This window comes from Fusarium keratoplasticum, chromosome 11 (genome assembly GCF_025433545.1).
Source record: "Fusarium keratoplasticum isolate Fu6.1 chromosome 11, whole genome shotgun sequence".
Classification (NCBI taxonomy): Eukaryota; Fungi; Ascomycota; class Sordariomycetes; order Hypocreales; family Nectriaceae; genus Fusarium; species Fusarium keratoplasticum.
In genome coordinates, this window is record NC_070539.1 from 932,698 (window position 1) to 954,966 (window position 22,269).

Here is a 22,269-nt window from a genome sequence, read left to right on the forward strand (position 1 = left end):
ATTTTGACCATCTCATATCTTGCATTGGCAGCATGACCAACATTACGCACATCGTCCTCTTCCAGTTCTTCGGCCACGTTAGTGGTGAGACTATTGACGATGTATGGCTCCTCACACCCAACCCCAGTCCCATGTCTAATCAATCATCCAGGTCGTGTCTCGAATGTTCCAGTTGAAGGAGAAGTGCCTTGACCCTGTGACGGGAAAGCCTTACATCCTGTCCTCCAGGGGCGGCCGGGATAATTCAGTCGAGGGAAGGAATGTGAGTAGCAAGCATCTAAACACCAAATGCTTCCTACTAAATGGCCATTGATGGTTAGAACGGCATTGCCCACGCTTTCGTCGTCGAGTTTGCCAACGAGGAAGATCGCGACTACTATACATTCAAGGAGCCAGCACACCTCGAGTTTATTGCAAGCTTGGATGGAATCGCGTCTCAGGTTACGGTGGTAGACTTCTCAGACAACCAATTTTAATTTGCAAAAAAGGGGTTACCACGACTGTGGAGGTACTGAACATATCACCTCTAGTGTTAACTACAAGAGCTTAGTATTAAATATGAACCACCTGTCCAAGTTTGGCGCTCCTGTAAATCGCGTCAATGACCCGCAACACTTCCCTGGCCTCGGTTGGCGGTACTGGGACAGCATCTTCACTCGCAGACCGGATCGCCTCTGCAAAGGCTTCATAGAGGCCTCCATATGTCTTGGGTGCCTCGACATGGTAATCCCGCCCCTGAAATTTCCCGTTCTCATCGACACAAATTAGCCGCCCTTTGTACGCAGGATCTTCCACTCCAAACCCAGCAGCATCAGGAGCCAAACCCGCCTCAAGCTGGGCTGCTTGCGAATCTCTCCCATTCTTGGTGAAAGACCCTTTCGTTCCACGAATCCAAAATCGCCTCTGAGTTGACTCAACACTCATATCGCTGATTCGAATGTTCACGATGAGCCCGTTGGCGTAGTTCAGCTGCGCTTGTACGCTATCCGGCTTGTCTGGGCTTATGCGTCCATCTCGTTGGCTCGAGAGCACCCCGTACACCGAAGAAGGCAGACCAAATAGTGTGTAAGCTTGGTCGATCAGGTGCGCTCCCAGGTCGAACAGGGCACCACCACCCTCGGTCGTGCCTAACTGGCCTCTCCAGGTCTCGAAATGCTCAGGGCGATAATAGTCGAAATGCGTGTCAACCTCGTAAATCCGACCAAAAATATCATCTTTGATCAGGTCTCTGACAGTGAGAAAATCGCTGTCCCATCGTCTGTTCTGGTATACACAGATCAAGCGCTTGTTCTCGCGGGCAATGCGGATCAGTTGGTCGGCTTCATCAACCGTTGGCACAAATGGTTTTTCGACAAGAATATGCTTTCCAGCCTGTAAACAGAGCTTTGACAGATTGAAGTGGGAGTCCGGAGGGGTTGTAATGACAGCGAGGTCAATCGCCGGATCTTGAAGTACGGGATCGAGGGTGGTATAATGCGCGAGCGAGGGGTGGTCATTGGGGGCCGATGATTCCTTGGTCGGTTTGCGCTGTACGATCGAGTGCAACTTGAGGAGAGGTGAGGCTTGGATGAAGGGTATATGGAAGATTTTGGCAGCCAGGCTATCGTTTCGTCAGAGCCGCAATCAAGTGGTGCAGTTGCCTCTAGCACAACAAGATGAAAACATACCCATATCCCACGACGGCGACCTGCAATGGGCTGTCTTGAGTTTTCGTCATTGTTCAAAGTGAGTAGGTTGCTGCATATGCTTAACAAGGATCATGAGGGAGGAGGCATTCATATACGGTCGGCCGTACTGGTGGCGGTACTCTGCGACACGGCGAGACATTGCCAATTCGAGAAAACCTGCCAAGACTTCGATTAGTATCATGATTGCGGGGTTTCTGAGTGTGCTCTGAAGGGGAAATTTCCGGCGATTTAATGCCATATTTCCACACTCGGTTGGGCTCTTGACTGTGGCCAGGGGAACAGCGTTCCGCATCCTGCGGGGATGCCATCAAGGCCATTTACTGAGACATGCGCGGACCGGGAATTACTCGGTGTGTACAGGCCTTTACTTCGCGATATTGAATTCGGCTTGGGTCAAAGTGGTCGTTTATCATGATAAGTTACTGATAAGCTGATATCACGTCACGCCAATTGGCCAGGGTCTCTATCCGTCATTGGACACGTAAATACACTCTCAAAACATGGCCAATACGGACATTCACATAAACAATTATAGTCTTTAGCAGTGGGTTTGAGAACATTCCAAAGGCGGTCTTGTATCTACAGCTGGGCCTTGTTCACCCGTTGGCCTTGCTCATCAAACCAGATCTTTCCCCCCGTAACCATCGACTCTTGCAAGGCAACACCAATCTTGACCACCTCGACCGCGGATTCGAGCTCAATCCACGACAGCTTGTTATCCAACACGGTCTCGGAAAACCTGTTGGCCTGCGTCACAAACGCGTCCTGAAATCTCTCCCAGTAATTCTGGGGCATCTCCTGCGATACCCCGCCGGCTTGGTAGACATGGACATGGTTCAGCCTTGGCATCATATTGACCACCAGTTTCCCTTTGGTCCCTATCATCTCTGTAGAGTCCTATGTGCCAGCGGTTATCGTACGGGATGCGAAGAGCGAGATCATTCGACCGTTGTGGAACTCCATCATACCAATAGCGTTGTCGCTGTCGTTGTATTGCCGCAAGTCTAGGTGGCACGCTGCAGTGCCAACTGCATGGACTGACTTAATCTTGGCTTCTTCACCAAAGAACCAGAGGGCAAGGTCAATATCATGGATGCACGAGTCCACAAAGGCACCTCCAGAGATGGCGGCGTATAAGACAAACTGTCCTGTCGGGTCCAGGATCTCGCAGCTCTGGCAACGCATCACCGTCGGTCGCCCTATGAGGCCTTGTTGGACCTTTTCGTACGCAGCGCGATATGAGGCATCAGAACGTCGTGAGAAGCCACAGATGACCTTGAGATCGGGTCGTGTCGCCGCAGTATCTAGCACAGATTGGGAGTTGAACTTGGTCAGCTAGACTCCTCCTAAGGATAATAAGTTCGAGGTTAAAAGAAACTATAAACTCACAACTTCGACAGTAGTTGAAAGTGGCTTTTCACAAAGCACATGTTTTCCAGCTCTGATGGCCATGTTGGACTGCTCAGCATGTGCACTCGTCGCCGAGGCGATACACACAGCCTCAAGGCCAATGTGAGCAAGCATGTCGGCAAAGTCTTCATATACTGTAAGTCCATGCGGCGCCAATTCCTCGCTCGCCCATTGCCTCTCGGCTGCGTCAGGACTACAGACGGCAATGAGGTCTGCGCGATGGACTTGTTGGAGCCAGGTGATGGCGTGTCGCTTGCCCATCCGGCCGAGGTCTGCTACACCAACTTGAACTCGTCGAACTGGCATTTTGTCAGAAAAGCTTTGTTGAACCGCTGAGACTACATGTTGGAGCTGAGTATGATGGGAGAGGCTGCCTATTACTTCCCCAGGCTATCATGGCCTGTCTCACCTGGAGAGTCCTCCCACGTCCAAGCCATCGTCCGTTTCAGGGATCATGCATATCCGGAAACTCTTAGCCTGCTAGTGATCACCCCGATCCATGACATAAACAGATCCGGGGCCCATTATCTCGGCTCCGTTCGTGCGCGACCCACCGCCGGTGGTTGGAGGAGACCGCGCCCTTCTCACGCCCTACAATCAGGGATATGTTAGCGTGAGGAAAGGCATTCCCTCCCATGTTTCTTATCAAATGCTTTTAGGCGAGCTGTTACTCTTTTCGATTACCAGACTGTTCCGGCGAATGTTTATTCTTGTTGGCAGTCGCCATTCTCCCCGGACCAGGATGATGGGCCATGATGCTTTCTCCACGTTTCTTGTCGACGACCCACCCCCACAACTGTTGATGCATCAGACGAGGAGAACCTGGGGACTCGTCCTGGGGTATTCGGGGGACACATTACTTGGAATAAACGCGTGATAATTGGGTGTCGTCACTGTTAATAACCTGACTTGGGTACGGCCAAGAGTACCGCTTCATAGGGTATGAAGACGAACGGGAGGACCACAAACGTGCTAATATCTCTTCCTTTTCAAGCAGCATCTTGACCACTTCTTTTACATCTTTGATTTGTATCCCCACTCATGCATCTGAATACATAGACGGACATTCAGCCTTGCTGCAATGGAACCCACAAAAGAGTCAAAGTTAGACACACACCCGAACGCAGGTGTCGACTTCTCTACGGTTGGTGCTGTACATGAGGAAATCACTTCCCCTCAAGGAGATGGTTACGTTGCCTATGGCCCCTCTGGTGAGGCCCCTCCACATACTCACAACTGCCCGCTGAAGGTTGCAACTAACGTCCTGAAGGTATCAAGGGAGTGTTCGCGTCACGGTTTGGCGGGTACTGCGCTGCCTTTGCTGCTCTAGGCGGCTTCCTCTTTGGACATGACCAAGGAGTCGTCTCAGTGACCTTGGTGATGGACGAGTTCCTGAATCGCTCCCCCGAGGTATCTGATGAGGCGAGTGGCTCAGGCTTCAAAAAGGGTCTTATGACCGCCATGATTCCTCTCGGTGCTTTCATCGGTGCCTTGAACCAAGGCTAGATTGCCGATTGGATCTCGAGGAAACGCTCGCTAATGGTGGCGGTTGTGATTTTTACGATCGGTTCATCGATCCAGACAGCTGCTGTCAACTACGACATGTTGACTGCGGGGCGGTTCTTCGGTGGCGTCGGTATCGGCATGTAAGTGGTTCTTCTCAATCATCTCCGTTCAAAAGACTCACGGCATCAAGGTTATCTATGGTAGTTCCGATCTATATCTCAGAGATATCACCCCCTGAGATTCGTAGATCCCTTCTAGTCTTTGAAGAGCTCTCAATCGTCGTCGGCATTGTTGTCTCCTTCTGGATCCCCTTTGGCACAAAGGACACTCAAGGCCACTGGTCATGGCAACTGCCTTTCCTCCTTTAGATCTTCCCTGGGGTTCTGCTAGGCGTCGGTGCCTTCTTCCTGCCGTTTTCACCTCGTTGGCTTGCCTCCAAAGGTCGACACGAAGAACCCCTGGTTACCCTCGCTAGACTCCGCTCATTACCTACCGATGACATCCGAGTTCGTGCCGAATGGACCGATATTGTTGCAGAAGCACGCTTCCAGGAGGTTGTCCTGAAAGAACGGCGCCCTAGACTTGTGGAAAGCAGCAGCATAATTTCCAAAGTTCAACTAGAAATTGTCTCGTGGACCGATTGCTTCAAGACTGGCTGTTGGCGTCGCATCCATGTCGGTATTGGGATCATGTTTTTTCAACAGTTCGTCGGAATCAAGGCCTCAGTTCGTTCCCATGTTTCCGTATAGTACCTTTCAAGACGCTAATTAGCGATAGTCTACTATTCGCCGACCCTGTTTGCCACTATGGGCCTGAATTTCAATATGCAACTCATCATGTCCGGAGTTGTCAACTGCGTCCAACTGGTCGGCATTATCAGCAGCCTCTGGACATTGGATCGATTTGGCAGGAGAAAGATCCTTCTCACAGGTAGTATTTGCATGTTCATTCCCCATCTGATCATCTCGATCTTCGTCGGTAAGTATTCTCACGATTGGCCTAGCTACATTCCTGAAGGCTGGACCTCTGTGGCTTTTCTTTTAGCCTATATGTTGGCCTTTGGATGCAGTTGGGGTCCAGTGCCTTGGGCGATGCCGTCTGAAGTCTTTCCTTCGTCTCTTAGAGCCAAAGGTGTCGCTCTTGCGACATCCCTCAGTAAGTACCAAATTTCTCCAATCTCCAGCCACCCGGTCTCTCAAAACCAAGTGAAACTAACACAAAAAAGGTTGGTTGTGGAATTTTATCATCGGCCTCATTACCCCACCGCTTATCCAAGAGACTGGCTTCGGGGCTTACGTCTTTTTCGCAGTCTTTTGCCTGTTGTCTTTTGTGTGGACCTACCTCTGCGTCCCTGAGACGAACGGCAAGACCCTTGAAGAGATGGACGAGGTCTTCCATGACCGTACTGGTACTCCTGATGTTGAGAGGAAGGCTAGAATTCTTGATCAGTTCCTTCGTGAGCAGCGGGGAGAAGGGCTCAAGTCTCCTTGAGGCGCCTTCTCCTAGGGGTCATACAATGACTGGGTCTTTGTTTTCGTCAACTTCAGTCATTTTTGTGACATTTCTTTTTCCTAGAAAGAGCTCTTGCTTCTCGTTGGCAACGTGAATATCATGCTAGGTCCTGGAGATTATAGGCCAACGTCATCATACCTAAGCTCTTATCGTACTCCAACGTCCTGGCCCCATTTAAGGACCCTCCTCATGATAGGGACAAGGGTTGAAAGTATTCCCGATATATACGAAGGCTATAGACTCGCTTTCTCACATAGTTCAAGCTAGTGGATGCACACCCATTTCCAAATCTGCAACGCCGAAGTCCAGAGCATGCTACAAGTAGCAAGATGTAGCAGGATGCCTTACTCGGGCTTTTTGGCGTACACTGAATATCTATCAAGACCGTTAGAATTGTTTGAATGCACTTGGGCAGGGAAACTCACATCGGCCAGTACATATGGATTCCCAGGTTCTTAAAGTCCTTTCTGACTCCAGCCAGCAGAAGCTGCAATTCTTCGATGCTCCAACCCAGCCCGCCTGCCTCCTTGGGTCTCGTAAAGATGGCAAGGCTGAGGGGCTCAAGGGCCTGTACGCCGTTCTCATACGCCCACATACCTATATGGAGGTTAGTGTCTAATCCATACAGGTATCTTTCGATTAGAGTCCAACACTTACCGATTTGCTTATACTTGGGATCTCTGGCCCAAGCACTGCAAGGCCACTTCTCTTTCACTTCGACTATATCAACGAACCCCGCATCTTTGAGCCAGTCCTTATAAAAGAGGGCAGTGTTGAGTGGATGACCACCGCCTGCAAATCCTTCCTGGAGCAGTACCGACCACTGGTACGCAGGATGTTCTTCCTTGAGTGTACCGTCATCAGATTGGAGAGGATATATGATATCCATAAGCTCGAGAGTCCCACCAGGTTCCAAATTGCTATCAGCAGGTTAGCTGGTGATTCAATGCTTGGGGGGAGATGGCTGTTACTCATAGCATTGCTTCAAGTACCTGGACCAGTTTCGGATAGACCCAGTCATGAAGCGTGAGAAGATGAAGTCGAATTTGCTGCTGAAAGTCCAATCATCTTCAAGATCATCCACATAAAAGTTGACGTTGGGGGGCACACTATTAGCGGGTCAGAAGAAAGCCGTAGAAGAGTACCACGCTTCAACTCCTCTCTGTTCTTACAATGATGGTTGAATAGGACTAAGATCAACCCCAGTTATCTAAAAACTCAGTTGTTAGGGTATCTAGGGTCTGATAACGCTTGCATATTTCGCTTACTTGACTTTCAGGATGCTCGTCGGCTGGACAATTGTCAAAAGTTTGGTCAAAATGTAGACTTGTACAGAATTAGGGTCGTACCGTAATCAATGGACCAGATACCAGTCCCGCAACCGGCGTCAAGGACACGGTTGAAGGGCCTGTCAGCTGGGGCACAGTGAAGGTTTCCATCAAACGTGAACAGTAGCAAATTGTGCTGGAGATCTTTGCTAGGTTAGACACATAGATGGTAGCACGGAAGCAATGACACAAGTACCTAGGCGTTCATTTTCGGTCTAGGAATAAGGGTGTCAGTGAAATATGTCAAACAACAATTCAGACGAAGAAAGAAACTGACCTCATCATTCGGAAGAACGTAGACTGGTATCTAATTAGCTACACATAGAATCGGATAAAGAAAGGATCCATAATTACCGCCGTCCTTATAGGCGTGATACGTCCTGCCATTTTCCTGCCGATAAGCAAGGATGCTAGATCCCATCGACGTTGTGTCGCTGACGTTATCCTGCCAGAGTCAGAGACGTTGATTCATTTCCATAAATGGGCACATGAAACCTCACCCCTCCGAATGCAGAGTCAGCATCGTCATCTTGGGCAGCAGCCTAAAGAGGATCATGAGAACAAAATCCTGCACAAGCCAAGGGACTCTCCAACATTTTCGTCGACGGCAAGCGGGGCATTATTGCCCTGGACCGGTGGAGGGCTTGTCCCCGCCGCCTGTTGTTCTGGACTGGCGCACATGCCCGACTGCTGTGGTTTGAAGGTGGTTCGTACAAGGTGTTGCGTCTGACTTTATGTTAGGCAAAGAAATAGGTCAAAGGTTGATGTGGAGGGGGCACGGTGAGACTAAATCGCTCATGACCTTTGGGGTGGCCCGTATTTACAGGTGGCATGCATAGTCGGCCTCTAACAAGATGCACCGTCGGCTAAAGCATAATGTTTGCTTCGAGGTACCCATCTTTAGAAAAGTGCATGACAAAGAACACGGTGTCTATCTATGTGTCATGTCGGCCAGTTAAACTTTCAAGCCCTTGTACTGAGACAAGGTTGCATTACGTGTTAGCAGCGATGATCTATGCAGAAACAGGGATTGTACAGCTATACAGTGTCAACTGCACACGACCAACGTTATTATGTGCTCGGATAGGATATTAGACCTGAGCAAAAAGGGTATTTATTAAAGTTTGCTTCTTAACTATAGAAACAAGTGACGAAGATTAATCTACTTTCTTTCCTAATTGGTACAAGCAGCAGCTCCCTTGCTTGTCGAAGTCACCCACTTGGTCGTCGTCGCCTTCACCGTTGATGTCGTGGTCTTGGAGACCGTGCTCCTCAAGGTCACCGTGCTCGAAGGAGTCAGTGTGGTCTTGACAGTAGACCAGCTCGTAACCGTCTCGGCGGGAAGCGTGATGGTGGACGTCTTCTTGGCGGTGCTGGTCGTCGTAACCTTGACAGTTCCTGTCGCGAGCGTGGTGGTCACCGTCTTGTAGGCCGTCACAGTCTTGGCGGGGAGGGTGGTCGTCTTCTTGACGGTGACGACGGAGGTAGAATCTTGCACAACAGTGGTGGTGGAAGCCTTGAGAGTCGTGGTCTTTCCAGTCGTCTTAGTCGTGACAATCGTGGTGGTCGAGCTAGAGCCAGGGATCGTAACTGTGGTGTACTTGGTGGCCACAGAGGTGGTCGTTTCCGAGACGGTGACAGGCTTGAGTGTAGATGTCTTGCCTGTCGTCTTGGTCGTGATGCTCAGCGTCGTAGTGGTGCTTCCGGGGACAGTCGCAGTCGACGTCTTGACGTTAGTCGTATAGGTCGTAACGACTGTCGAGGTAACCGTAACTAGACCAGCAGCGCGAACTTGAAGCTCGATGAAGTCGCGGTGTGTAAGACCGGCAGCAAGATCAATGGATGGGTTACCATAGACGACCGCAGCTCTGGGCTTGATCGTTGCCACAGCCACAAGACCATCCAGATCACGACGCTTGTTGGTCGGAATGCAAGTAATCGTCGTCTTCTTGCTCGTGGTCTCAGTCAAGGTGGTCACAACCGTCGAGTACACGGTAGTCGCCTTCAACGAGGTGGTCGTGACTCCACCAGTTCCAGATGTGACAGTCTTGGTGCTGGAAACAGTGACAGCCTTGGGGGTTGACGTCTTGGTGGCAAAAGTAGTGGTCAAGACAGTCTCCTTGGACGTAACTGACTTGGGAGTCACAGTAGCGCCGGTAGTTGTCACAGTCGTCGTCACAGCCTTGGCAGTGGTGGTGACCCAAGACGTGATAGTCGACTCAATGACATTAGTTGAAGTCTTGGTGACAGCGGCGGGGGTGATGGTGGTGCCAACGTCAACAGTCTCGGTCGTCTTGGAGGTGATGAGCTCGTCAGCCTCGGTTGTCTTGGAGGTCTGCGTGATGGTTGTCTTCTCCACAGTTGTCTTGGTCGTAGGATCAGGCGTGATGGTGGTTCCGACATCGATGACAGAGGTAGACTTGCTGGTGACAGTCTTGTCAGAGGCTGTGACGGTGGCGAAGAGTGTCTGAGACGAGGTGACTGTCTGAGTGGTGTAGACGGTTGTGTAGCTTGACGTTCCAGTAGGAACAGCGCCTGCAACAAAGGGTGTCGCGGACACGAGGGTTGAGTTGATCCAGGCCGTGGCAGCGAAGAAAGTGCCCAACTCGAACTGAGCAGCCTCATCACCGGACAGTTGCTTGGCGAAAGAGGCACGCTTGCTGGTGGAGGATCCAGCACCAGTGTTTTCATACTCTCCAAAGATGACGTTTCCGGTTCTGGGGTCAGCGTTCGTCCAGTCATCCCATCCAACGGCGGGGATGCAGGAGCCAAGGTCGGACTCGACGTAGGCGACACGAGCATACTGGTTCCATGGTCGACCAAGGTAAATAGTCGAGTACGAAGCGCCGTTGGCAGGAGTGATTGTGCACTGGTCAAAGACGAAACCAGCGGGCGTAGTGGTGTCCGTTCTCTTGTGGGCAGTCAAGGCGATGCCGTTCCGGTTGGGTGAAATGGTCGACTTGAGGAAGTAACCCGCTCCAGAACCCCAGATCATGTCGATGTTACCCTCAAAGTACGAGTTGTAGGCAAAGAAGAAGCCGTTGATGAGGAGGGCATCCTGGTTGCCATAGACTTGGCAGCCATAGAGCGAGGCATACTTGCTGCTCTTGACACCAAAGCCAAGACTAGCGTAGCTAAGAAAAAGTAAGTTAGTGTTCATGAGAGAAAGAGATGAGTCACATACTTGCTGGTTGTGCCGAAAGTGTTCTTGAAGTTGATATTGACAGCTTGGAAATAGTTACCAGTGGCGTAGAAGGTAGCGGAATCCGAGTTGGAGGCGTCAGCCTGAGTGTCGATACCCTTGTCATAGGTAATTGTAACCTGGTTCTGGGAGTAGTCATCAGGCGACTCGGAGTATCCAAGGAAGATGGTTGTTCCGGCTCTCGCGAGAACAATCTGCTCTTTGTATGTACCAGGGTATATGAAGACAGTGGGGGTGATCTTGCTAGAAGCGGGAAGCGCGTTGATGGCTTCCTGAATGGTCGCATAGGTAGTGACTCCATCAATGGCTTCCTTGGAGACGATGTAAGCGCCAGCAGGAGGAGTCGTGCCACTGTACTCGGTAGTACCGGGAGTAGGCTCGACAGTTGTGCTTGGCTTGGGTGTGGTGATCGAATCCCAGAAGGTCTTGTCGATCCAGTCAGTGCTGTCCATGACGGATGTGAGGGAGTACGAGTCACTCGTGAGAAGAGTGGCATATCCAAAGCCTTCTCGAGCAGCCGTGTTCTTCTCCCAGCTACCAGGACCCTCATTGGCGTACTCAGCAAAAGTGATGTGGTCAGTTCGAGGATCAGTAGTAGACCAGATCTTCCAACCGGCAGGCTGAATGATGCTGTCCAGATAACTGTTCTTGATCACCACCAAGGCATACGCAGAGTACGGGCGTCCAAGGTAGACTTGTCCCTGAAGATCAACAGTGGCTGACGCAGCTTCAGTGAAGAGACATTGGTCAAAGATGTAACCTCCGATGGCCGAGTCGCTCTTTCGGCTCTGGGCCGTGATGGCAGACTTGGCTCGCTTGGCGGCAAGAGTACATCCCTTGAAGTAAGCCTTGCTGTAACCCCAGATAAAGTCAATGGCACCCTCGATGTAGCAGCTCTCGTAGTACTGGTAACCATCTGTAGCGCCGTTGAGAAGAGTATCTTGCCAACCGACGAAAGAGCAACCGTAGAAACCAATCTTGTTGCCGTAGACACTGGCAGCCAGAGCAACGTAGCTGGGAGTGGAGCCGTCCAGGTTGTCCGTGTTGATGAACTTGACGTTGTAGAAGGCAATCTTGGTGCTTGCAGTGGCGATGGTGGCGGTATCAGCGTTGCTTCGACCAGCAGGAATGGTGCCCGCAACAGAGAGGCCCTTGGCTTGGGTGATGGTGACTTGGTTGCTGCTGTAGGTCTTGCCAGGCTCGGTCTCGGTGTATCCGATGATGGTGACAGGACCAGGTCGGTTGATGGCGGGGACTTGCTCCTCATAAGTACCGGGATAAATGAAGATGACTTGTTCTGTCGAGTCCTTGGGAAGGCTGGCCAGGGCATCGGTCACGCTTGAGTAGGAATCCTCCTTCTCGCCATTCACCGAGACAAGGACGGCACCCTTGGGAGGAGCAGTGCCATCAGTGAGATGGAAGGGGAATGAGGATGCTGTCTCAGTCGGGGTCGTGGTTGAAGATGAAGTCGAGTCGCCAATGGTATAGCTAGGAGCATAGTTGTACGCCTTCATGTCGAGCCAGCTAGTGCTACCAAGGAATGAGCCCAGAGAATAGGGCGCGACCTCAGACTCGGTAAGCTCCTTTGCAAAGCTTGCACGAGACGAAGTCCAGTTTCCGGGACCAGTGTTGTTGAACTCGCCAAAGAGGACATCTGAAGTCTGAGGGGTGCTAGATGACCATACCGCCCAGCCAGCAGCGGAAATGTGCTTGTCAAGGTACGAGTTCTTGTAGACGACAAGCGCATACTGCGACCAGGGGCGACCAAGAGAGGTCGATCCAAAAGAGGAGCCGTAGCTATCAGTGTAGGTGACCAAGCAAGTGTCAAAGATGAAACCACCAGCCCAAGATGAGGTCTTGCGGTTCTGAGCAGTGATGTAGGCGTTTGGTGTGTTGGAAGCAATGTAGCACTGGTGGAAGTAGGCCTTGCTGTAACCCCAGATGAAGTCGACACTACCCTCGATGTAGCTGTTGCTGAAGACCTGCACACCCTGGTTCACAAGGAGAGTGTCCTGGAAACCCTTGAATGCACAGCCGTAGGCCGCCATGTTGGTGCCAAAGAAGTCACCAGCCAAAGCCGCCGTGCTGCTCGTCTGGGGGTAGGTGTTGGTGAAGTTGAGGTTGTACAGCGAGAGTCCTGCGTTCTGTGTGTTCTTCCAGAAGATGACGGGAGTCTCCTCGTTCCTGGAGGCGCTGGTCGAGTAACCCAGCTTAAACCAGATGAGAACCTTGTTCTGGGTGAAGTCATTCTCAAAGCTTGTCTCACCACGGAGTGTGATGTGGCCGCTGGTTCGCGTGAGGGTAAGCTGCTCGTTGTAAGATCCAGCCTTGATGTAGATGGTGTAATCTTCGCCGTCATTGGGGATGGCAGCAACGGCAGAGGCGACAGTCGAGAATTCATTTCCAGTTGGCGAAGGGGCCACAGTCAAGGTTGATCCAGCGATCGAGGCGCTCGAGGTACTGGAAGCTGTCTCGGAAGCTGTCTCGGAAGCAGAAGTGGCGGCAGAAGTGGTGGTGCTGGAAACATCTTCCGATCCATAGACAGACTTGGGCCAGCCAGCGAATGGTGCGATGGCATCCTTGTCAAGCCAGGAATCATCTCCGAGAATGCTGGCAACCTTGTAGGATGACGTATCATCCGTAATAGTGACAGCTGAGGCACGGGCCGAGGAGTCATATCCTGGTCCTGTGTTGTTTCCCTCAACGAACGAACCAGTGAAGGTGGAAGGCGACGAAATCTTCCATCCAGCAGATGCAATGTGACCGTCGAGATACGAGTTGACAAAAGCAACATTGGCGTTGGTAGTGTAGTCTCGGCCCAGGTAGGCAGATCCCTCGGGGACCGAGCTATCAGAAGGCACAACGGCACAGAGGTCAAACACCAGACGAGATCCACCGTATGAGCTTTGGAACTTGTGAGCTGCAATCGTCTGGCTGGTAGTCGTTCCCTTGGTTACAATGACAGAGTTGTAAATGTAACCAGCGCCCTGTCCCCAGACAAAGTCTGTCGTTCCCTCAATGCGAGAGTGACTGAAGAAGAAGTTGCCATAGTCGAGGTACAGAGTTCCCTGAGATGACGCAATGTTGCAGCCGTAGAAAGCCACCTTGGTACCCTTTGCGTAGACGGCCAGAGCGACGTAGTTGGTGGTGGCATCAAACGAGTTCTCAAAGTTGATGTTGTAGAAGGACACCAGCTTGGCCTCATACTTGTTGGCAGAGAAGGTAGCAGTTCCAGATGAGCCACCACTGCTTGAAAGAACACCATTCTTTGCAGAGATGGTAACGCGGTTGTTCTTGGATGAAGAGCCATCGGTGCTTTGGCCACGAATGATGGTGGCGCCAGTGCGAGAGATGGAAACCTTCTCGTTATACGTGCCAGCCAGGACGTAGATGTACTGAGTGGTGGCATCGTTGGGGAGAGCAGCCGCAGCTGAGGCGATGCTGTTGTAAGACGCACACTTGTTGCCTTCGGGACCAACAACTACGGCAGTGCTTGGCACAGATGAGGGCAAAGCACACGCGGAAGTCGAAGTTGTAACCGCGGCTGATGATGTCGCCTCTGTAGTTGAAGTCTCATGGCTCTCGGTAGTGGAGGTCGTAACAGCCTCGGATGACGCGGTAGTAGACTCAGCAGTTGTTGAGGTTGATTCAAGGGCAGTAGTTGATGCTGTCTCAATGCTGGTGGATGAAGTCGTTTCCGATGAAGAAACATCCTTGGCATTGCTAGCCTTGATAGCAGCTAGGACGCCAGAGTCAATCCAGTCGGTGTTGGAGACAGCGACGGAAGGGTTGACGTTCTTGAAGAAGGCGGAGATGTCATAAGGCGCAAGCTCGTCAACCTTGGTGACCCAAGAGATGTACTTCTCCTGATCGGTAACATGGTTCGGGTAACTACCATCACCGGTAGTTCCGAACTCAATGTATTTGTTGGCAGTTGACTGCGTCTTGGAGTCGACGTAGACACCAGTAGCAGCCAAGAAACCAGCCAGGCTAGAGTCTCGGTAAACAACAACCGAACCATCTCCGTTGGCCGCGGCGAGGTAGACCTTGGTGTTGGTTAGTCCGCTCTTCTGGATGACGCTGGATGTGTCAAAGACAATTGTGGAGTTGTACATGGTCGAGCCGACCAAGCCACCCTTGTTGTACACCAGAACTCCATTGCTCTTGGTAGCCGTGATGGTAGATCCGTAGATGTAGAGAGACGGGGTGTTGTAGATGACCTTGTCTTGGGCCTCAATGTACGAGTCGGCCACAATGGCGGACGACCAGCTACCCGTGATGGCGGCAATGCCGGCAGCGACAAACTGACAGCCGTAGAAAGCGTTCTTGGAGCCCCGAAGGAACACCGCTCCTCCGGTACCTCCATCCTGTGAGTTTGAGAACTTAATGTTCTTCCAAGTCGTACCAGCGTTGTTGGCTACCGAGAAAGACAAGGCCGGGTTGGCACCGCCGCCATTCTCGATGACAACGCTGTTGGAGGTATAGTCGCGCTTCTTAGAAACCTCTCCAATAACAGTGACAGTGGGGGTAGCGGCAATCACCACGTTCTCGGTGTAGGTGCCAGCAAGGACGGTGACAGTGGGGTATCCGCTCGCTTGGGCAGTCTTGATGGCCTCATTGATGGCGGTGAAGTCTCCGCTTCCGTCGGCGGCGACTGTAAGCACTAGATGGGAGTCAGTCGATGTTGGAGCAACACTCTCTGAAGTGGTCTGGCCAGAAGATGTAGGGAAGGTGGATGTGGTAGAGAGGAGGTCCGTTGACGATGACGTTTCCGACTGGGTCGACTCTGTGCTAGACGACACAAGAGATTGTGTTGAGCTAGTCTCAGAGATCGATTCCGTGGCGCTGGTCTCAGTGGATGACTCCTGGGTGGTGGTGGTCCCGACTGAAGAGGATTGATCCGTAGCGGAACCAGTTGAGAAGGTTTCCGACTGAGACGAGGTTGTAGCACCAGTCTCGCTGGTTAGTGTCGTGCTGCTCCCCTCAGAGACTGATCCTGAAGTCGTCGATGTGTCGGCATCAGTTGTTTGAGTCGAGGTTTGAGCAGTCGTAGTCCAGCTTGAAGCAGTATCAACGCTAGACTCTATCGATGCTGAGAGAGAAGTCACAGCTTCGGTCGAGGTCGTTGAGGATGGCAATTCGAAGGAGGATGTCTGACTGCTCGTTGGCTCCGTTGAAGTGGTGTCGCCAAGAGTAAGCGATGTATCAGAAGATTGGGTGCTTTGCGTAGTGGACTGGTCGACATCCGATGAAGATTGAGTCGTAGTAGATGCGACTGCCGATTGGGTCTGTTGAGTATCCGACGAGACAGTCGAAGTAGCCGTAGTGAAAGACGAATCAGAGGATGAGAGCCGGTTCAGCCGCGGCCTACATCCCCTAAGGAGTGGGTTGATGGCAGTGGAGGACGATGTAACAGTATCGACCTCTCGCTTCTCAACCCGATCGGACGGGTCATCTCGTGGCCAATGAGGTGCATCGGCCTCTCGAGGGAACAGATTGATATCAACAAAGGGGAGGGTGTCAGGGGCAAGATGAGTATCCAAAGGAGCGTCAAGAACGAAAGTAGGGGAAGTGAAACGAGCGGAATGGCTGGACGAAGAGTGAACGAAATCAGGAACAACTGAACCTTCTTTTGCAAGGCCGCTCCCGCAGAGCAGCGGGAGCAGTAGCCAAGACAGTCTGGCCATGGTTTGCCGATGGTCAGTAACCTGACGTTGTCCGTGTTGATTCGATCCAACACGAAAGAAAAGAGAAACGGAAAGCGACAGCGACGTAGACAACGACCCACGGGTAATGGGGGGAGATAATGATCATCTATTATCTTGAAAGCTTACGAATCTGCCCATGCATCACGCCTACCCCCAAAGTTCAGCTCTCCACCTGAATTGTCGCCTCTGACGTTCGAGATCTCGGTTCTCCCGGTGAGAGTCTGTTGTACAAAAAGGAAGCGACGACAGCTAAAAACGAAACTATCGATTTCACCAACCCCGCCTGAAAGTTCTTGCACAGGGAACGGGCGAATGAGACATGAACCGAGCCGAGTCAACACGGACCTGAGAGCCGAAAGTGCCAAGTCTCGGCCGTCCATACTGTTAGTCCCGGGAAAATCTGGCCAGGCGTCGACGGCGCGGCGATGGATTCCAGATTGGGTGTAGGCTTGATGACTAGAAGCTGAACGCCCTCACCAGAATGGTTCTATTCTTTGCACGGAGACCAATTAAATTTCACAGATGACGACGACTTTGAGATAGCGGTTGCAAACCTAACGGCCCTGGCGTCATGATAAGACTCCTGAGTTCGAGTACACTACCGTGACAGACTGCCGGGACGCGGTCCAGCCCCTGGAGGCCGCAGACTTTTTCAGCTCCAGGCTCTGTCTCTTTAAGACGCGTGACGATATTCGGTCAAAGCGAGATCTAGAACTATGCTGCAGAGCACTTTGAACAGTCTCATAGTATCAGCTGGCAGCTGCCGAGGAAAAGACTCTGCCGACAGGGGCTTCACGCCGGCGACATCGGCAGACAAAATGGCGACGACCCATGGCGTTTTAGACTTATTGTGACACTTGACCGACACGTGGACATGGTCACAGCGTCTGGATAGCTTGGTATTGGATTGGTTCGGGATGTTCCGTTTGATTGGGTCGAGCTCCTGTGGCTTGATGAGACATCGACACGATCAGTGATTGGATGGAGCCCCTGACTCAAAAGCTGGCTTTTATTGGCGGGAGTTGATTCTTCCGCCAGTAACAGATCCATGGTCCTCATCAAGTCGGCAACTCTAGAGAACGGCTGGTCTGTGATAATCGGCATGGAAAAATTTCGGAAGTGTGAACATGTTGTCAAGACACCCAAGGCATACGATGCCCATTTGACAGATTTGCAGAGGCCATCAAGTCTAGGAATCAGAGCGCGGCTCCAGCCCTGCCAAGAGTCTAGAACAGATTGATCATCGATTACCTACCGGTGTCTGGTCAAGCTTTTCAATGTGAATACATGGACCACATTTGATCGTCGCCGAGAAAGGCAATTCCATTCGAGCCTTGCTTATCAGCTGATATCGCGCGTATATGTTGTGGAGATCGAGATGTGCCCCTGTAGCCCAAGCTTGGTTAAAGGGTCTGCTGAATGCCCATATGGAAAGATGCCAACCATTAGTTATTGCTATTTACAGCGGATTCTCCCCTTTCCATGAGCTCTGCTAGTGCGTCTATTGTTATTTTATCTCTCCTGGCTCCCTTAATGATGGTCTGCCAAGTCCTGGTCGATCCCTTCTTCGCGTCATTTCTCAAGCCCAATTCATTTTGTGAGGGACTCGTTCGGATTCAGTCCGGCGATGATGAAGTATTTTGAGGGCAATGGCAAATATTTCAACACCAGAGGATAATTTATACTCTTCTAGGGTCGGCATTGGGGAATAGCTGGATTGTACAAGCGCTGCTAAGTGGATGTTATGGAAATCTGGCGAAGGATGTGGCTATGAAGTGGTTTGCCTATGTCGGTCAAGACAGAAGCGGAGGAACGGAGCCGAAACAAAACCATATGAGCCCTAAAAAGAAAAAAAATAAATCAAAATAATGTTCTATGAGCGAATTCGCCATCTCATGCGCAGATGTTTGAGAAAAATGGCCAAGCCCCTTTCTTGCGTCATGGGGTAGGCTCCTCAAGAGAAGAATCGAGACCTTGAAGAGAGGACAAGCTGGGCAGGAGAAAAACTGAAAAAAAAAAAAAAAAAAAAAAAAAGCCACTGTGTTAGCATTGGGATATAATGCTATTATGTGTTGATAATGTGTTTTTCGTTATAATCGAAGCCCAGCCCCGATGGGATAACTGAGCCGGAAGACGCGAAGACAGGCTGGAGGCAGGCTGGAAGCATATCCGAACCCAGCTCAAAGGCCATGGCATCATCCAGAGTCTCGCTAGGGCAAGGGTCGAATGCTAGTCAGACCTGGAAATTAATGAAGTACGTGTATGACGGTGCTACCTGTGATGATATTTTAGAGTAACATGTCGACATTAATAACCTTCCAGGCCGTAGCATCAGATATCCAACAACGCTAGCGAAAAATCGTTTCTATTTACTCAATGACGAAGCATACCTTATTCTCCTCCTTTCTCAACTCTATTCAAACATGCGTCGAATGTGGATTACCACGAAAGGTGAAGGCCCATTGTTGAGGATTGCTCGGTACAGGGTAAGCGGAAGCCCCCGCGCGGGAACCGCGGAACAGCCAACGTGAAAGATGGGTATAGACTGGGAGACATACATGGCGACTTCTGAGGCTAGAGCCACTATTTACACAAGGCCCTTCATGATATTTTCCTTGGTTGTCTGAAGACTTCAAGCCGGATCCTGACAATTGTCGCCCGGTCACGTGCTGATCGTGCCCTTGAAGAGCTCACGTGACTTGGCGTCAGACACGCTCCTGGCTCCACCTTTTCGTCATCGAGCTTGACACGACGCATGTCTGCGGCACATCACACCTCCATGCCATTGCCAGATTCGGATCGTCAGTCTTTATTTTCGGGCTGACTAGAATCCTCTCGAGAGGCTTGCATAGTCCGCGTCGAACTTGAAGTTCCAAAAGAACCGTCGCCACCCCGCTCCGCGCCATCAAGATGAGTACCTTTGAGGATGACGAATTCGACTCAGGCGACGACCTCTTTGACGGGGTTACCGCAGAAGAGCTTGTCCAAAAGCCAAGTGTCAAGCATGAAAGAGACTACTCAATAGGGGTGGAAGCTCTTAATCCTGCGAAAAAGGCGCGATTCGCGCCCGAAAATGCCGAGGACCAGTCGAGGCTTCTTCTCGCTGAAAAGATCCTGGCTGAGAACTTTGGGCACAAGTCTTTCAGACACGAACAAAAGGCGGCCATTAATCGAATCCTGGCCGGCAATAATGCTCTCGTTGTTTTTCCAACAGGTGCCGGGAAGTCGTTATGCTACCAGGTGAGCATTGCCCATGCCTATTCTGAGTCTCTTCCCTGTCTACCCTTACTTACTCCTCACCAGATACCCGCAATTGCATTCCCCGAGCTCGATCGCCAAACGAACGAGAGACATCTCAATGATTCGGGAATCAGCATCGTCGTTTCACCCCTCATTGCCTTGATGAAGGACCAGGTCGACGCGCTCAAAAAGAAAGGCATCGCAGCGGAGTGTATCGACTCTACCAAAACTCGAGAGGAACTACAAGAGATCAACAATTCACTCCGCGAGGGAAAGCTCCGCCTGTTGTACTGTGCTCCAGAGCGGCTGAACAACGAAGGATTTGTCGAGATGATGAAGCGTGTCAAGGGTGGTGTGCGTCTCATTGGTGTTGATGAAGCCCATTGTATCTCAGAGGTGTGTTTGCCTGTCCCAGTAATACTGATAATCATAGCTAATAGATCCCCAGTGGGGACATTCTTTCCGTCCAGACTATTTGAAAGGTTGGAGACTTGCCTGCCCGTTGGTCACCTGAGAACTGACACAGTCTAGTTGCTCGATTCGTCAAGGAGATTCATGCGGAGCGAGTCATTTGTCTGACTGCGACAGCCACCCCTCCTGTTGTTGATGATATCTGCGAGGCATTCGACATTTCCAAGGAGGGAGTATTCATGACGTCCATGTACCGTCCAAAGTAAGTATTGTGACTAAGAGGATTTGAGATCTGGCAACTGACCTCCCTAGTCTCATTCTGGAGGCCAAGGCGATGGCAACAAAGCAGGACAAATATGAGCCTCTTTTCGAGTTCTTGAGAACCCACTCAGGTTCTACTCTCATCTATGTGACCGTTCAGAGGGTTGTACAGCCCTACACCTGTGCCTTTTTGTTTACTGACATCTTCTTCAGCAAGCAGAGGCCTTGGCTTATGAACTAACTAAGAATGGGTTCCCCTCTCACTTCTTCCATGCCGGCATGAAGGTGGAAGAGAAGAAGAAAATTCAGGACGAGTTCATGGCCTCGAAGATCCAAATTGTGAGTTCGAATATACTGTTGACATTGTTTCCTCAATCTCACATAATCCAGGTGGTTGCGACGATCGCCTTTGGCATGGGGATTGACAAGTCAGGTTGGTTCACTTTCGTAACTCTTGAGAATTAGACTAACGGCTAAAGACATTCGCAACATTGTCCACTGGGATCTACCCAACACTGTCGAAGAATACTGCCAACAGGTTGGCCGAGCTGGCCGTGATGGGGAACAGAGCCACTGCATGCTCTATCTTTGCCCCGAAGACTTTTACATCAAAGAGACATTTGCGCGAGGAGACTTGCCTTCCCGCAACTCCTTGCACAACCTTCTGACGGACATCTTTGATACCGAGGTTGTTACCAAGCCTGTAGGCGACACGTTCAAAGCAAGCCATTACCATCAAGGGGCGGAATTCGACATTCGCCAGAGCCCCTTGAGCGTCATTTATGCCACGCTGGAACTGAGATTCAATCTCATTCGGGCAGTTACACCGGAGTACAGCTCGTACAAGTTTGAGGCCACACCTAGTTACTTCCCCCGTCTTAAGAACGACAAGTCCCCCGAAGCCAAAGCCATCCTCGAAAAGGCACGAAAGGCGAAGAAATATCACACCATTGACCCGTCTGAAGTGGCTTCACTCACAGGAACATCTCGTATGGAAATCGTCAAAATTCTCAACGATCTCAACGACTCTGGCGCCATCATACTCACCGTTGGCGGGGTGGAACAAAAGTACAAGATCCTGAAGGAGCTCCCAAGTATTGATGCCGAGATTGATGCTCTGACGGATGAGGTGTACGCAAGTCTGCAAGTGCGTGAGAAGCAGGCGCTGGAAAGAATTCAGCAGGTGATCAAATTCATCACTGGGCGAAAGTGCTTTGGTCTTTCGATTGCTGAGCATTTCGGGATGAGTCTCCCTGACGGCAAGAAGAAGTGCGGACACTGCACATTCTGTCTCAGCGGCAAGGCTATAGAACTGCCACCATCGCCACCCAAGACTTTGAACCGGGCAGCAATTCGAGAAGTGTTGAACGCGACTGATGTCCGAGACGACGCGCGATTCCTTGCGAGAGTTGCTTTTGGCATCAAGAGCCCACGGGTGACCAAACTGAAGTTGGACAGGAACCATGTGTTTTCGTCGATGGCGGATTCTAATTTCGAGGTACGTTGAGAAGCTACGAATACTGTAGGATTTACTAAGCGTGTGATACAGATGATACTGAAAGAGTTCGAAAAGGCGTGTGATGAGTGATGTGAGACTGCTGCCTATCTTGCTGTTTGATGCACATGGCGCACAATAGCACCAAATAGTGTCGACGACTATCGTTTTTTTTCTTTCTTTTCTCACGGATTGTTCGGAGGGTTACCAGAAACGGCGAATGCGAGCGCTATATGTACTATTTGTTGTTCTGGCTGATGTGATATCCAGAACGTCATAAGTGGAGATAAAGTGAGATGGCACAGTTGACCGGGGGGTGTCATGTCACGGAGAATTAATGGGCTTACAGCTTTAACTAGCGGCTTATGGCTTTTTTGTCTCTGAATTTTTTGGGGTTAAACTAGGTATCAAAATGGTTTGCATGACAAACGAACGAACGACAAGGATGCCGTTGAAGCCGAAGCCGACGGGGCGGAAACGAGATTGAAGTGAATCAGGCAAATCATGC

General features: G+C 51.0%; 8 protein-coding genes across 8 annotated transcripts; 4 read left to right on the forward strand and 4 right to left on the reverse strand.

Moving 5' to 3' along the window:
- Positions 1-32: 32 nt before the first annotated feature.
- On the forward strand, positions 33-476 carry NCS57_01311200 (Stress-response A/B barrel domain-containing protein; the record flags this gene model as incomplete). Its single annotated transcript, XM_053062761.1, has 3 exons — positions 33-101; positions 152-262; positions 321-476. The coding sequence occupies 3 exons, from the start codon at positions 33-35 to the stop codon at positions 474-476; spliced, it is 336 nt and encodes a 111-aa protein (XP_052907656.1).
- A 76-nt stretch (positions 477-552) lies between these two features.
- On the reverse strand, positions 553-1,717 carry NCS57_01311300 (uncharacterized protein; the record flags this gene model as incomplete). Its single annotated transcript, XM_053062762.1, has 2 exons — positions 553-1,600; positions 1,668-1,717. 2 exons carry the CDS (start codon positions 1,715-1,717, stop codon positions 553-555), a joined length of 1,098 nt encoding a protein of 365 aa, XP_052907657.1.
- Positions 1,718-2,267: 550 nt separating this feature from the next.
- On the reverse strand, positions 2,268-3,404 carry NCS57_01311400 (uncharacterized protein; the record flags this gene model as incomplete). The annotated part of the gene is made up of 3 exons (XM_053062763.1): positions 2,268-2,557; positions 2,609-3,014; positions 3,078-3,404. The coding sequence occupies 3 exons, from the start codon at positions 3,402-3,404 to the stop codon at positions 2,268-2,270; spliced, it is 1,023 nt and encodes a 340-aa protein (XP_052907658.1).
- Positions 3,405-4,179: 775 nt separating this feature from the next.
- Positions 4,180-4,604, forward strand: NCS57_01311500 (MFS domain-containing protein; the record flags this gene model as incomplete). The annotated part of the gene is made up of 2 exons (XM_053062764.1): positions 4,180-4,309; positions 4,369-4,604. The coding sequence occupies 2 exons, from the start codon at positions 4,180-4,182 to the stop codon at positions 4,602-4,604; spliced, it is 366 nt and encodes a 121-aa protein (XP_052907659.1).
- An 806-nt stretch (positions 4,605-5,410) lies between these two features.
- NCS57_01311600 (MFS domain-containing protein) lies at positions 5,411-6,095 on the forward strand (the record flags this gene model as incomplete). Its single annotated transcript, XM_053062765.1, has 2 exons — positions 5,411-5,582; positions 5,830-6,095. The coding sequence occupies 2 exons, from the start codon at positions 5,411-5,413 to the stop codon at positions 6,093-6,095; spliced, it is 438 nt and encodes a 145-aa protein (XP_052907660.1).
- A 365-nt stretch (positions 6,096-6,460) lies between these two features.
- Positions 6,461-8,176, reverse strand: NCS57_01311700 (uncharacterized protein; the record flags this gene model as incomplete). The annotated part of the gene is made up of 12 exons (XM_053062766.1): positions 8,039-8,176; positions 7,945-7,986; positions 7,799-7,889; positions 7,722-7,744; positions 7,641-7,659; positions 7,466-7,588; positions 7,385-7,407; positions 7,289-7,326; positions 7,088-7,225; positions 6,774-7,036; positions 6,542-6,713; positions 6,461-6,491 (listed from the first exon to the last, which is right to left on the reverse strand). Exons 1-12 carry the CDS (start codon positions 8,123-8,125, stop codon positions 6,461-6,463), a joined length of 1,050 nt encoding a protein of 349 aa, XP_052907661.1. The 5' UTR covers positions 8,126-8,176.
- Positions 8,177-8,618: 442 nt separating this feature from the next.
- NCS57_01311800 (uncharacterized protein) lies at positions 8,619-16,333 on the reverse strand (the record flags this gene model as incomplete). The annotated part of the gene is made up of 2 exons (XM_053062767.1): positions 8,619-10,578; positions 10,629-16,333. 2 exons carry the CDS (start codon positions 16,331-16,333, stop codon positions 8,619-8,621), a joined length of 7,665 nt encoding a protein of 2,554 aa, XP_052907662.1.
- Positions 16,334-19,264: 2,931 nt separating this feature from the next.
- On the forward strand, positions 19,265-21,854 carry NCS57_01311900 (uncharacterized protein; the record flags this gene model as incomplete). The annotated part of the gene is made up of 9 exons (XM_053062768.1): positions 19,265-19,594; positions 19,658-19,990; positions 20,043-20,076; positions 20,126-20,267; positions 20,318-20,429; positions 20,480-20,605; positions 20,657-20,699; positions 20,746-21,764; positions 21,816-21,854. The coding sequence occupies 9 exons, from the start codon at positions 19,265-19,267 to the stop codon at positions 21,852-21,854; spliced, it is 2,178 nt and encodes a 725-aa protein (XP_052907663.1).
- Between the last annotated feature and the right edge of the window lie 415 nt (positions 21,855-22,269).